Source organism: Suncus etruscus, chromosome 7 (genome assembly GCF_024139225.1).
Source record: "Suncus etruscus isolate mSunEtr1 chromosome 7, mSunEtr1.pri.cur, whole genome shotgun sequence".
In the NCBI taxonomy this organism is placed as follows: Eukaryota; Metazoa; Chordata; class Mammalia; order Eulipotyphla; family Soricidae; genus Suncus; species Suncus etruscus.
Window position 1 is genome coordinate 40,994,430 of NC_064854.1, and position 15,396 is coordinate 41,009,825.

Genomic DNA, 15,396 nt, shown 5'->3' on the forward strand with positions numbered 1-15,396 from the left:
AAAGCCCCGGGCAGTGCCCAGGCTATTATCACAAGAGAGAAGCAGAAACCATTTTTGCCCACAGCTTTAATTGATTTTTCTTCCACTGTGTTCTGGGGTCAGCTTCAATGCTGCTGCTGCAGGAGACACAAGACTTGCCAGATTGCTCCAGGGTGGCAGAAGGAGGGGAATGATGGGGGAGGCAGGTAGGGACAATGACAAGCAAGGAAGATAGGAATAGGAATAACCACCAATGGCCTTGAGAAGATACACATTCACACACTTGTACAGGTGAGCAAGGCAGAAGACAGGTGGGCTGGGGCATCTCTGGAGTCCATGGCCAGGTCAGACCAAAGCACAGCAAAGCCACTGCAAAGGAAGGGGTCGAGGTGAGCTAATGCTCAATGTAGAAGGGAGACATGGAGGAGGGAGGGAAATTTGCTCTGCTGCTTGTTGGTGTGATGGGATCATTATGTATCTTAACCTCTAGCCTCCAGCAGGTACCTTGCTCAACTATAGGAAAACAGGGGAGCTCTTTGCTAAGTCACCACCCCCAAAGCCAGAGCACTATAGGATTGAGACTCAGAGCAAGACCTCACTCAATAGGAACAGCTAACAATGGAGGGAAGGGATAGCGAAGACCTATGTTGTGGGCTAGAGTAATAGCATGGGCCACAGTATATTTGCTTTGCATGCAGCCAACCTGGATTTGATTTCCGGTATCCCATAAGGTCTCCGAAGCCTGTCAGGAGTAATCCCTGAGACTATCAGGAATAACCCCTGAGCACAGTCGGGTATGGCTCAAAATAGAAGGAAGGGAGGGAGGGAGGGAGCGAGGGAGGGAGGAAGGGGGAGGGAGGGGAGGGCGAGGGGGAGGGGAGGGGGAGGGAGAGGGAGAAAGAAGGAAGAAAGAAAGAAAGAAAGAAAGAAAGAAAGAAAGAAAGAAAGAAGGAAGGAAGGAAGGAAGGAAGGAAGGAAGGAAGGAAGGAAGGAAGGAAGGAAGGAAGGAAGGAAGGAAGGAAGGAAGGAAGGAAGGAAGGAAGGAAGGAAGGAAGGAAGGAAGGAAGGAAGGAAGGAAGGAAGGAAGGATGGACCTGTATCCCCACACATTCAATTTCAGGTTCAACACTAGGACTGTCCCCTCCCCTGGATCACTGGAAATGAGTTATGACAACCCAATGTAGAGAATAGGAAGTGGGGTGCCCTATCTCCTTGACAGGGTCAGTTCCACTGCTTTAGCAGCAGGTGGCAGTAAATTCTGCCCTCAAGCACCCTCCCTCCAATGCCCTGCATGCCAGGAGAGGCTCCTATTGCAAAGGCCCCTCTTTGCACCCCCTGACCCCCAGGAAGCACTATGCCACCTCTGAGTAAGGCCCTATGTGTCTTCAACACAGAAAACCCTCATTTATGTTGCCTCTTCATTCTTCCCAGTTGTAAATGAATTTGTTTCCCACACCCAACTAATAAGTCACTAAGACATGGGGTCTAGGATTTCAAGATTCAGACACTTGAAATTGAGCCCACCACCCACATCCTAAGGAAACTGCCAAGGGTTTGCATCCGGGTTACTGAGTATGATCTCCCATGCAGCAGTGCTGGCTTTCCCTTTAGGACACTAGCAAGTGGGGCTGCTTAAGTGATTACAGGGCAATCACTTTCTTCCCCAAGGTGTGCACCATCCCATGGAAACAGGACAGGGCAGCATGAACTTCCACTGCTCAGCACCTTTGCCAGTCAAGAGCACTTGAATCTCATCAACTCAACCCACCTCCAGCTATTTACCTCAGCCAGAGAGAGCTGGACAGTGCCGTTTTTGTCCTTGTCCAGAAGCCTGAACAATTCTAAAATAGCAAAGGTGAATTAAAATGAGAGAACGATGTTCTGGATTTTAAGATTATCAGACCCCTATCCACCCCATACCCTGCAAAAATACCAACTCTCTCCCCAGACCCTTTATAGCTGCAGAGATTCTGCATGGCTCACACTAGAATTAGCTCAAGAACAAGATTTGGGGGCTGCAGAAGTCACCCTACCTACTGGACAAATTTCTAGGAAAAATGATCCCTTTGCTATTGCACCTTTGGGACTTCTGGAAACCTGTCATTCCTGAGTGGAATGACGCGTAGAACCAACAGTGGTTGTTCCATGTGCGAACAATTCAGTCCCTGAAGTTTTGTCTCTCATGGCCTTTGGTATTTAAAACTTGAAGTTGGCACAAAAGAAATTAAACAGCTTAGGGCCTAGGTGATGCTCAAAGGGAAGGAGCATGTATGTACTTGCATCTAAGAGCCCTAAATCCCATCCTCAGCTCCACTTGGTTTCCCAAGCACCATCAAATGTGGTCCAAAAGCCAAAAATAGAATTATCACCAGCAATCTGGGCAGGGTCTGCTATTCTCATTTTGTCCTTCCCCAGAACCTTCCTGGGCCTAGATTTGCCCATCTGATAGAGGGTGCCTCTGGGGAACCAGCTCATGGACAGATTCATTGGTGGTGGTGCCAAATGTCTATGTTTACCTTTCCTAGAGCTGGATTTCCCTGTTCTCTTACTCATAAAAACCCCTTCTCAAGGCCATGGAGGCAAAATGGTTACTCTGAGGCCATGAGACCACCACAGCACGATAGCCTGGACCCAAGCCTTTAAGTGGTTTCTACGAAAAGCCACTTCTGACCTTGGGCAGTCCCATTGGGTAGTTCCACTGGCACCCACAAAGTAACAAAGTGGTTTCTTTAGCCTCCTGGTGCCCCTCAAAGACATGCCTGCCTCTGTCTTCCCCCACTGCCATGCCATGCCATGCCATGCCATGCCATGCCATACCATACCATACCATACCATACCATACCATACCATACCATACCATACCATACCATACCATACCATACCATACCATACTATACTATACTATACTATACTATACTATACTATATTATACTATACTATACTATACTATACTCAAATCTTGGGAGGAAAGGGACAAGGTGGAAGACAGAGACTCACTGAAGAGTGTCTCCAGGCGGATCATACAGGCCACGAAGCTGTTGAAGCTGATGCAGAGCTTGCTGCATGCGTAGCGTACAGCGATTGTCTGCTGCACCTGGTCGTTGAGGATGAAACCTGAAGGCAGAGTGGACCTGGTCACTGGGGACTGGGAGGGTTTCCCAGTGTCCAGGAGAAATGCAGAGCTCACTATGCAGAGATTAGGCCTGGCTCTGTCCTCACAGGATATCATAAGGATTAGCTGGTCCCCTGGATCCAGGTGGGCCTCTGCCTGGGTCCTGCAATTTCAACATCCAAACAGCCATGGCCTCATTTGCCACCCTGAGGATGAGCAGAGAAGGTGGCAGTCTTACTCGTAGCTCCACAGTGCCCCTATCTGTACCTGCTGGGACAGGCACAGTTAAAGACATGAGGGGAGCAGATTCTAACAGAGCTATGTGAACCCAGCCATGAACTCCTTCTCTGAGACAGTGTCCAACACATGGATATAAGAATATTGACATAACGGGCCCGGAGAGACAGCACAGCGGCGTTTGCCTTGCAAGCAGCCGATCCAGGACCTAAGGTGGTTGGTTCAAATCCCGGTGTCCCATATGGTCCCCCGTGCCTGCCAGGAGCTATTTCTGAGCAGACAGCCATGAGTAACACCTGAGCACCGTCAAGTGTGGCCCAAAAACAAAAAACAAAAACAAACAAAAAAAAAAAGAATATTGACATAAGACAGGAAAAAGCTCACCACTACCAAGGATCTTCTCACTTGTCATAATGGTAGCTGAAAAAGGTTACTTGGGAAGGGGTGCTGGAGAAATAATACAGAGCAAGGTAAGATATTTGCCTTGCATATGGCCAGTCTTGGTTCAAATTCATTTTAAACCAAAATGTAAGGAGCAACCCCTGAGCACAGAACCTGTAGTAGCCTTTTGAGCACAGCACAAAACCAAACAAAATAAAACAAAACAAGATGGACACATCTGAGTACTAAGACCTTGCCCACACATGTCCTCACCAGCCTTCTTGAGTGCTGTCCTCATCTCGTGTGCATCGATGGTGCCTGAGTGGTCCTCATCAGCTTCCAGATAGATTTCCTAATATAGGAGAGAAATACTGGATGGGAGATGCCCCCCCCCACCAGAAATATCTCCCTTTCCTCTCACTGCTTCCTTGGATAAATCAGGGACAACCTCAGGGGAGACCCCACCCCACCCCAACATATTTCAGAGCAAACAAACTTTTCTCCTTGATTGTCAGGGCTTCCAGTCAAGGCATGGACAAGTAGGGGGGCACAAGTCTGCCAACCCTAAAGACAGCCATTTTTGAGTAAAAGGTTAATTGTACAGGAAGTGTTCTGCAAGCCAGGCTGCCTTTTAGAGACAATCTCCAGTGAAAAAGAAATTTTTTCTTTTCACCTGGGACACCCCTGTATCACAACCTCCTTTGTCTTAGCTGGGGTCATTTAACACAGGGATAGGGGGTCAGGGAGGGATGGGTATGGCAGAGGAAGTCACTTAGTCTTTCTAGGTTTCTCCCACCAAGAGGTTAATCCTCTTACATATCAACTTCTCTCCCTCTCTCTCTATTTATCTACCTATCTCTCCTGCACTCCTTCTGAAGCTTATTTGATTATTTGCCAATCCCCAAGACCCCAGGGGGGTTCGCTGTGTCTTTCTGGGTGCTACCCAGTATTCCTGAAGTTCTTTGCCTTCTGAAAGCTCCATGCACATCATGGGCAAGTCATGTTTTGAGGGATGGAGACAGTACAGTGAGCAGGGCACTTGCCGTGCATGGGCCTATTCAGGGTTCAATCTTGGCACCCCATATGGTCCCTGGCACCTCCAGGAGTGATCCCTGGGCACCACCAGTATGGACCACCCCAGAAATTTCTTGTGCTTGTTAAGAATATGACTAGGGGGGCCGGGCGGTGGCGCTAGAGGTAAGGTGCCTGCCTTGCCTGCGCTAGCCTAGGACGGACCGTGGTTCGATCCCCCGGTGTCCTATATGGTCCCCCAAGCCAGGAGCGACTTCTGAGTGCATAGCCAGGAGTAACCCCTGAGCGTCACCGGGTGTGGCCCAAAAACCAAAAAAAAAAAAAAGAATATGACTAGGGGTGTGGTCTGACTAGGGTGTGAATGGTAAAGAATGAATCAGGAGTGGAAGAGGCTAAAAACTAAAGAAAAGAGATGGAACAGAACTCAGAGGGCCTTACCAAGTATTTGCGCATCTTCAGCCACAGAGTCTTGAATTCCAGCAGCCCCAGAGTGGCTGTGCCATCACTCTGGGCAAAGAAGGTCAAGGCCAATATCATCATGTCTAACACCCCTCCCCATAGTTCGTCCACCCTAAAAAGCACCTCTGGAGCTGGTCTAACAATGTCATGATACAAACAGAATCTGAGTTTGGGATCTAAATGCCAGTCCCAGGTTAGGGAGAGAGTTGAACTCAAAGGTCTAGAAATACTTTCCCAGAGAGACATGTCTGGGTTGATCACTGAAACAATGACACTTGCTTAGCTTGTTTGAAATGTCACTAGGTCCAGCACGCAGGATGTCCCAAACTTCTCTGCACAGACACCAGAGCCCCTATAAGCAAGTCCAAGAGCACAGCTAGTTTAGAGGTCCTGAAGCTACTCAAAAATGGGGATGGCTTTGATATAACCTGCCACACCCCACCCACACTTAATTCTAACAGAAATAGTTTCCAGACTGTGCTGGATGAGAGGTTTGATTTGAAAGTGTCTCCACCAGCATGAAATCAAGTCTCTTTGAAACTCTTCTGCCTTTTTTTTCAGCCATCACAAGACACCAGATCATAAGAAGGCGGGCACAGACATTATGGTGATGCTAAAATGGGCCACCATGCCTGCTGGGACAAATTCATGTTTACCCCTAAGACTTTAAGAAAGCCTGTATCCTGTATTCTGGGTGCACCATAGCCTTTGCACCCTCAACAATCATGCACCGATGTATCTCAGAATGGGCATAGAGAAAGTTTTCCCTTCATATGTATACCTCTCCATTTTAAAGAATTCATTCTCAAGCCAGAGAGATGGGTGAATGGGATGAGCACATAATTTGCATTTGGGAGGCCTAAATTCAGTCCCCAGCACCATTTGGTCTTCTGAGCACTGCCATGAGAGATTCCTGAGCACAGGAACAGGAGAAAGGCCCCAAGCACCACCAGGTATGTCACACAAAAAATAAAAGTGAAAAAAGGGAAGAAGAGAAGAAAGAAAGAAAGAAGGAAAGAGAAAGAAGGAAAGAGAAAGAAGGAAAGAGAAAGAAGGAAGGAAGAAAGGAAAGGAGAAAAAGAAAGAAGAAAGAAAGAAAGAAAGAAAGAAAGAAAGAAAGAAAGAAAGAAGAAAGAAAGAAAGAAAGAAAGAGAAAGAAAGAAGAAAAGAAAGAAAGAAAGAAAGAAAAGAAAAGAAAGAAAAAAGAAAGAAGAAAGAAGAAAGAAAGAAAGAAAGAAAGAAGAAAGAAAAAAGAAAGAGAGAGAAGAGAGAGAGAGAAAGAGAGAAAGAAAGAAAGAAGAAAGAAAGAAAGAAGAAAAGAAAGAAAGAAAGAGAAAAAAGAAAGAAAGAAAGAAAGAAAGAAAGAAAGAAAAAGAAGAAAGAAAGAAAGAAAGAAAGAAAGAAAGAAAGAAAGAAAGAAGAAAGAAAGAAAAGAAAAGAAAAGAAAGAGAAGAGAAAGAAAGAAGAAAGAAAGAAAGAAGAAAGAAAGAAGAAAGAAAGAAGAAAGAAAGAAGAAAGAAGAAAGAAAGAAAGAAAGAGAAAGAAAGAAGAAAGAAAGAAGAAAGAAAGAAAGAAAAGAAAGAAAGAAAGAAAGAAAAGAAAGAAAGAAAGAAAGAAAGAAAGAAAAGAAAGAAAGAAAGAAAGAAAGAAGAAAGAAGAAAGAAAGAAAGAAGAAAGAAAGAAAGAAAGAAAGAAAGAAAGAAAGAAAGAAAGAAGAAAGAAAAAGAAAGAAAAGAAAGAAAAGAAAGAGAGAAAGAAGAAAGAAAGAAGAAAGAAAGAAAGAAAGAAAGAAAGAAAGAAAGAAAGAAAGAAAGAAAGAGAAAGAAAGAAAGAAAAAAAGAAAGAAAAAGAAAGAAAGAAAGAAAGAGAAAGAAAGAAAGAAGAGGAGGAAGGAAAAAAGGAAAAAGGAAGAAAAGGAGGGAGGAAGGAAGGGGGAAGGAAAAAGGGAGGGAGGGAGGGAAGGAAGGGGGAAGGAGAGAAGGGGGAAGGAAGGGGGAAGGAGAGAAGGAAGGAAGGGAGGGAGGGAAGAAGGAAGGAAGGGAGGGAGGGAAGAAGGAAGGAAGGAAAGAAGGAAGGAAGGAAGGAAGGGAGGGAGGAAGGGAGGGAGGGAGGAAGGGAGGGAGGGAGGAAGAGGAAAGAGGGTGGGAGGGAGAGAAGGAGGAATGGGGGAGAAAGAAAAAAGGAAGAAAGGAAGGATGTTCTTTTTTATTTTATTCTATTCATTTATCTATTTACTTATTTTGGGTTTGGGGCCACACCCAGTGGCGCTCAGGGGTCACTGTCGGCTCTGTGCCATCACTCTGGCTCCAGAAGAATGTTCTTGTCATTAGTCCTATCATACATAGTTACCAAACCCACCCAAGACAGTTTTAGAAAGTGTCATTCCACCCTTTCCCTTCTGTGCCTTGGTGTCTCCTTCACCTGAAATGTTCCTCCTGAACACTTACCCACATTCCTTATATAAAGTGAGGGAGGAGCTGGATCAGAGAGAGCAAACAAACCTTAGCCCCTGTCATCCTTCTAAGCCACTAGAACTGACTGACTCCAAATTATGCGGGGATCAAAGATAAGGAGGTCTGAGGTGGAGGTTCCCACCAGTAGGGTCACTGATGCCCATCCTCACTGTCTCTGCACCAAAGGACTTTTTTAAAAGCACCTAAATACTGCCTGCCTCAGTTTCTCCACATGAGGGATCATCTCAAATTTACTGAGGAGCAAAAACGATAAACAAGTTTCTTTAAAGCTCAAGCAGAAGGGCCAGAGCAGTGACAAAAGTTGTAGGGAGTCTGCCTTACATGCATTATCCTACGACAGACTACTATTCAATACCCTGGCATCCCATATGTTCCCCCAAGCCAGGAGCAATTTCTGAGCATATAGCCAGAAGAAACCCCTGAGCGTCATTGAGTGTAGCCCAAAAACCAAAATAAACTAAAATAAAAATAAAATAAGATAAACCTCAAGCAGGACTCCTCAACGTGCACTCAGTAAGTGCTCACTTTTTCTCTCAATTTTCCCTTCTCCTCACCAGGGAAAGGGAAGGGTTTTCATGATGAGGGAAAATGTCCTAAGCCAGTGGCATTCCAAGGATACGTCCATCAGGCTGACCATCTCTCTGCAAGTGTTGATGTCAAATCCATCAAAGTCTATGTCCTTTCCTAGATGTTTTGGTAGAACAGGGAGGGGATCAGCAACATTCAAAGATGGGCAGTCAGCTCCCTGTCCCAAGAGATTCTGAAAGACCCCAGAGATAGAGTCCAGCAAATTCTCCCCAGAAAAAGAGAGCATGGCAGGGTACACCTCAACAGAGCCTCTAATTCCTCAGACCCTAGCAGACAGTTCAGGGGGCACAGGTATAGGGATTCAGTCTTTGAACCTTGGGTGTAAGGTCATAGGGCTTCAGCAAACTTGGATTTGAACTCCAGTCTTCAACTCAAACCCCATAGGAATAGGAAGAGTGATAACTGCCCTAAAGAGTGGATTATAAGCATTGTCTCTTTTAAGTGAGATTGGTATGTCCAGTGTGGTATAGCTGCAGAATCACCCCCATTTTACAGATAAGGAGACTGAGGCCCAGGAAGATCAGATCATTTGTTTAAGTTCAAAGAAGAAGCACAGGCAGAGCTGAAATTGCAAGGTGACCAGGACCTCCCTTCCCATCAGGAAGAGCAACCAGCAGGAGCCCTTGGAAGAGCCTCAGACCCAGAGTCTGCCTAGGTAGGGTGATCTCACAAGAAGCAAGAACACTGAAATATTGGGGAACCTCCTCCTTAGGACTAAAGCTCTATTTTCTGAACTGTGTATGTCAGGAATATGGAGGTAGCAGGGAAGAGGGTGCAGGGGGAGAGAGACACTCCATAGAATAAATGAAATAAAGCAGCTTGTACCAAAGGTACCTAGGGCTGATCCTGCAGTAACCTTCCCAGGCATTTTAATACTAATAGAGAAGCCCAGGGGTGGAGATTTATCATATTACTAAAATAGGAAGCCCTTTCTGGGCCTGATTCCACAATAGGCATGTACCAAAGGAAAGCACCACAGCACCATGCTATGGTGAGTTGGTTCAACCTTTTTGGAAAGCAATATGGACACCTCTAAAAAAAAAAAACTGAGCATTGAAATCCCATATGACCCAGAAACTCCACTCGTGGCATCTATTCCAAGGGTCCAAAAACTTTATTTAAAAATGAGATCTGGGGACCGCAGAGGTGGCACTAGAGGTAAGGCATCTGCCTTGCAAGCGCTAGCCTAGGATGGACCGCGATTCAATCCCCCAGCATGCTATATGGTCCCCCCAAGCCAGGAGCATTTTCTGAGTGCATAGCCAGGAGTAACCCCTGAGCGTCAAAGGGGTGTGGTCAAAAAAATGAAATCTGTGCTTCATCACAGCATTATTCACAATAGCCAAAACCTGGAATCAGTGCATGTATCCAAGAACAGATGGTATAAAGAAACTGGAACATATTCACAACAGAATGCTACTTGGCAATAAGAAAGGATGAAACCATACAAGTTACCACTACATGGATGAAACTGGAAGGCATCAGACTGAGTAAAGGACAGATACAGAGAGATCTCTCTCACATGTGGGATATAAAGCAGCATATAAGCTCAAAGGCAAAATATCTTCAGAACTGATCTACAACACTGTGCTTTAACATTGAGGGGGCTAGGGGTCAGGCAATGACTCAGAGACAATGGAGAAGGGAAGTGGACATTCTGGTGGGGTGGAACCATCTATGCATGAAGCCCTGTCATTAATAGTATAGTAAGTCAGTGCTAAATAAGATTTAAAAATAAGAGATTAAAAAAGAAAAAAACAAGCATGAGAAAGTTCAAGTGGCTGGAGCAATACCAAGCTTGCATGATGAGGCCCTGAGTTCCATTCCTAACTCAAATACCATGTGGGGGCTCAATCGTAGACCCAGAGTGGACCCCTCCCTTCCTGACTGTGTCTGTTTTTCAGGAAGAATCCAATCTCATTTGATCTTGATTTGCCCATGTCTGTTTTCTTTCTAAACTGAGAAAGGCAGTGGCCAGATGCACTCACTGATTTGTCCCAGTAGCAGCATCTCTCCAACAGCCACTTTTGTCCTTACTCAGCAGATGGCAGGCATCTGCTCCCAGTGTATTGCAGCCTCCCCTGGCTTCATGGTCCCTTCCTCTGTCCAGGCAGAGGCTCTGCACTGACTCCTCTCCCAGCTCCTCCACAGCACCAGTAGAGACAGCACTGGGGACATGACCGCATCAGGATTGGACCCCCAAGAAACTGCCCCTGACTGCTCCCAGGACCCAATATGCTGCTTCTTGCACTCCTATCTTGCATCTTATAGCAGCAGGAGAGCATACCTAACCCCACCAGCTAAAAGATGTCCCACTTCAAGCAAGATGGGGAGCCAGCTGCACATCAACACACCTGAAGTGGAGTATCAACTGGGAAAATAATGATCCCTTTAGGGCACAGTGGCTAAGGAGTTTGTCCTGCACATAATTCAATCCCACAAAAGCCCAACACCAAATATGGTCCCCTAAGCATTTCCAGGAATGATGGCAGACATCCTCTTCCTTCTCTTTCTCCTCCTTTTTCCCCTCCTCCTCCTCTTTCTTCTCTTCATTCTCCTTTTTCTCCTCCTCCTCCTTTTCTCCTCTTCCTCCTCCTTTTTCTCCTCCTCCTCCTTCTTCTCTTTCTTTTCCTTCTATTTTTTCTCTCCTCCTTCTTTTCTCCTCCTCCTCCTCTTCTTTCTCCTTTCTCCTCCTCCTTTTTCTTCTCATCTTACTCTCATTCTTCTTCCTCTTCTTCTCTTTTCTCTCTTTTTTTCCCTTTTGGCTCTCTGGTTTGCAATATTGTCAGGAAAGGGTATCATGCATATTACTTTGCCTCCTTTCAGCATCCAGTTCTCATCCAAAGTTATCATTTCCAACTTTAATTGTTATAGTGGTCCCTTCTCGGCCCTAACTATACCCTTCCATTTTTTGTGGCAAGCTTCCTACCATGGACTGTCCTTCTTGGCCTCATCTCTATTGTCTTTGGTTATATTACCACACTATGGGTTTTTTTTATATCACAAATATTTCCTAGGGTACCAAAAACCTAATACAGAAAAGGCATCTGCACTCCTATGTTCATTGCAGCACTACTCACAAAAGCCAAAGTCTGGAAATAACACAAATGCCCGAGAACAGATGAGTGGCTAAAGAAACTGTGGTACTTCTACACAATGGAATATTATACAGATGTTAGAAAAAATGAAATCATGAAATTTTCTTATACATGTATAGATATGGAGAGTATTATGCTGAATGAAATGAGTCATAAAGAGAGGGACAGGGACTGGAGCAATGGCACAAGGACATTTGACTTGCATGCGCTGACCTAGGATGGACCACATTTACATCTCCCAGCATCCCATATGGTCCTCCAAGCCAGGAGCAATTTCTGAGCGCATAGCCAGGAGTAGCCCTTGAACATCACTGGGTATGGCCCAAACACAAAAACAAAAACAAAAAAAGAAAGAAAGAGAGGGAGAGAATTTCTAGCTTTTTGAGGAATATTCATGTTGTTTTTTCAAAAAGACTGGACCAATCTACATTCCCATCAGCAATAAAAGAGAGTTTCTGAGCATTTTCTTACCCCAGAGGGAATGAACCCCCATGTGGTAGAACCCAAAGACCTTTTCTCCCAGACCCTAGTCTACCCCCGCCACCATTGCAGACTTACTGAGAAGCCACCAGGCAAAACTTACGTCTGGAAAATACCCCATTCAAAATGTCCTTGAGCTCATTAGCATTAATCTCCAAATCCTAGAAAGAAAAGTATTAGTCACAGAGGGCCCAGGTATATGTTTGATGACATTCAAGCAAAGCAGAATACCTCAGAAACCTGATCCATGAAGCCTGAGATTTTACAAGACTGGAACATTTTAAAAACTTGACTGAAGAAATAGTACAGGAGTTAAGGAACTTGCTCTTCATGCAGTTGACCCCAACTTGATTTTCTGAAATGCCATATGGTCCCCTGAACATATCCAGGAGTGATCACTGAGCCCAAAGTCAGGAGTAAGTGTTGAGCACAGATAGGCATGGCCAAAACCTTTCCCCCACCCCACAACTCGAAAAGTGAATAAAATTAAATCCAAGTTCTCGTTCACTCTGGGGTTCCTTATTGCCTGGTTAAAGAGGTGTTTTAATGACAGGTGTAGGTATCCTCAAAGGGAAAGATCTGTGACGGTGGAGGTGCTGGGAGATACATGAATAGATGGCAAAGTGTAGGACATTATTATCCTAGCAACCCACCCAGTGGGCCACCACAGTGACAACCTGGGGTCCAGTCTGTGTCCCTTTTAGAGAGTTGAAACCAGGGTTTACAAGTGCTTGCTCCATATGTACTCAAGGTGCAACATGGCTTCCATATGATAGGGTCTCCTGATATTCCAGTGGTTATGTAACAGAGCTATTCTTAGAACCAAACTTGTCTCCCCCAAACTCCAAATCCTACAGCTCCCAGTCTACCACTGGGTAGAGGATCTATTATTTCTTGCAGGCACCATCTCAAACGGGGCATCCATCCTTAGGGCATCAGGATAACCCAGGTGTGTTTGCAGAAATGCTGAACCAGGTGGTTCACCAATCAGCTCAGAGAGATGGGCATAGAACAGTCAAGAGACTTCAACTGAGACCCACTTTTCCCTGGGACTCTGGCACCAAATATATGGTCTCATCCGGTCACCTCCTGTGTGCACGTGTGGTTTCGTGTACCCAATGTGTAGAGGCATGCAGCATGCATGACTCTAATTATTAAGGAAGCACGCACCAGATGTGACTTTTGGCTTTAGGCACTGGTGCAGTGCCTAATTTTCCTCCCAAGAAATATCTGCCAGAAGGCCCGTTGGAGAAGTCAATCATTGATCCTTACGTGGATCACTGGCGATATTTCTGTCATATTTCTTACATGGTAGTGACTTAACATTTTCCCTTTAATTTGTTTCTGCTATACTACAGAAATTCTGCCTTAGTTATTATCCTGCAGTCATAAAGGAATTTCAGTACCAAAGAAAGCCCGCCAAAAGCTCCCCAGTGGCTAATTTATTTGTAACTCTTACTCAGTAAAACCTGGCACCATCAGCTTGTTTTTCTGAGTCTAGCTCCATGATGGTAAACAATTATTTCTATCCTCCCAAAAATCCATTTTTCGGCCACTGCAAATATATTTCTTCCAAAACCTGTCTCTTTCTCTCTTCCTGTTTCTTGAAAAACCTGTTTTTTGCTTACCCAAAAACATCTTCAGCTCATGTTTTCCTTTACCTCTAGCAGGGCTCTTTCTCACCTACATCTGGTAGTTATTTGATATGTAGATTCTAGGGTCTGGTACCATTGTGTTGTCCCTTCTAAGGATCCTCTGCCCTTTGTTTTCCCTGAAATTACCTTGCATACCAGAGTTGTGCTTAAAATGTCATGGGCTGAAAAGTAAAATTGTCTCTCGTCTCATAGACGTGGGTCCCCATACAATGCATTTTGTGTGGTCTCAATTATTTTATATTTCATATTCATCTGCCTCATGTACCCACTCTCTTCCAGCGAGGTTTTATAGCCCCACTAAGGTTTTGCTTAGGGACGCAAGATGTCTGCAGCACAATGACTGGTCCCACTACTCTGAGCCAGCTCTTGCCAGCCTCTCTGAGGAGACTGATCACAGAATAGACAGGCCCAATAAGAAGATCAAGAACACTCTAAAATGTCTCTAATGTCCAATGTCAAATGTCCAAAGCCAGAGAAATAGTACAGTGATCAGGAGCTCTTTCTATTTTTTTGTTTGATTTTTGGGGCCACACCAGTTTGACGCTCAGGAGTTACTCCTGGCTATGTGCTCAGAAATCACCCCTGGCTTGGGGGGACCATATGGGATGCTGAGGGATTGAACTGCAGTCCGTCATAGGCTAGCACTTGCAAGGCAGGCGCCTTACTTCTAGCGTCACCTCTCCAGCCCCAGAAGCTATTTCTTGCCTTGCATACAGATGACCCAAGAAATCTATATGCCCACTATGAGTGATCCCTGAAAGGAAAGCAGGAGTACAGCCTGAACACAGCCATGTGTTGTCCTAAAACTAACAAACATAGACAAGATGTCTCAGGTCTAAGTGGCTTGACCATCTGAGGCCTTGCACCCCAGCTGTATCTCTCCCTGTGAACTTACTTACCTTCACCAGCAAATTCACGTTGGTGGGGAGGGGCATTGCCAGCAAAGGCAGGAGAGAAAAGAGAAGCAAAACTATACAAATAGAGGGGCTGGAGCTATAGCACAGCAGTAGGGCACTTGCCTTGCACACTGCTGATCCAGGACAGACCCGGGTTTGATCCCTGGTGTCCTATATGGTCCTCCAAGCCAGGAGTGATTTCTGAGTGCATAGCCAGGAGTAACCCCTGAGCATCACCGGATGTGACTCAAAAACAAAAAACAAAACAAGCATCCAAAAAAAACTATACAAATAGAGGGGCTGGAGCAATAGCGCAGTAGTAGGACATTTGCCTTGCACACTGCTGATCCAGGACAGACCTGGGTTTGATCCTTGGTGTCCCATATAGTCCCCCAAGCCAGGAGTGATTTCTGAGTGCATAGCCAGGAGTAACCCCTGAGCATCACCGGATGTGATTTAAAAACAAACAAACAAAAAAAACCTATACAAATAAAGCTTTTACTTTTTCTGAGTGGGGAAGAAGGGGGTGGGACACATCAGTAGTGCATAGCTAGAGAGATAGTTCAATGGACTGTGGTAGGCCTAGTTTTCATCCTGACACCATATAACCACCTGGGAACCACCAGGATTCATCTTCAATACTCTGGGGTTTATCTACTAGGTGGTAGACCTGTCCCTCACTTACGTCTCCTGCAAGCTTCTCAAACAGACTCCTGAACTGGCTGTCTTCCTGGTCCAGCTCACTGGGAAGTGGCTTAAAAAAACAATTGTAAAGTTTACATTAGAAACATGGAGAAGAAAGAGAGAATATCTCAAACTCACACATTCACCATTGACCCACTGTGTACCCATCATGACACCAGGTACCAATCAAAGGGGAACTAGTCAGAGAAAATTAAAGAGGTCCAAGGCCCTATTCCCAGGGAGCCCATAGGTCAGTGAGGATACAGGCTGGGCCTAGGAGTGTCTTCCCTAAGGTGTGTGAATGATTTCCACTAAGTCTGA

At 45.3% G+C, this 15,396-nt stretch overlaps 1 protein-coding gene across 1 annotated transcript in view; it reads right to left on the reverse strand.

Annotated features, from left to right (window-relative positions):
- Positions 1–324: 324 nt before the first annotated feature.
- The window catches only part of CAPN8 (calpain 8), an 83,868-nt gene continuing 68,796 nt past the window's right edge, over positions 325–15,396 (reverse strand). Inside the window, exons 14-21 of the mRNA XM_049776485.1 lie at positions 15,077–15,145; positions 11,944–12,001; positions 8,294–8,358; positions 5,180–5,248; positions 3,983–4,061; positions 2,977–3,093; positions 1,762–1,820; positions 325–348 (exon numbers count right to left, since the gene is read on the reverse strand). Coding sequence (XP_049632442.1) covers positions 325–348; positions 1,762–1,820; positions 2,977–3,093; positions 3,983–4,061; positions 5,180–5,248; positions 8,294–8,358; positions 11,944–12,001; positions 15,077–15,145 — 540 coding nt within the window. The remainder of the gene's footprint in view (positions 349–1,761; positions 1,821–2,976; positions 3,094–3,982; positions 4,062–5,179; positions 5,249–8,293; positions 8,359–11,943; positions 12,002–15,076; positions 15,146–15,396) is intronic.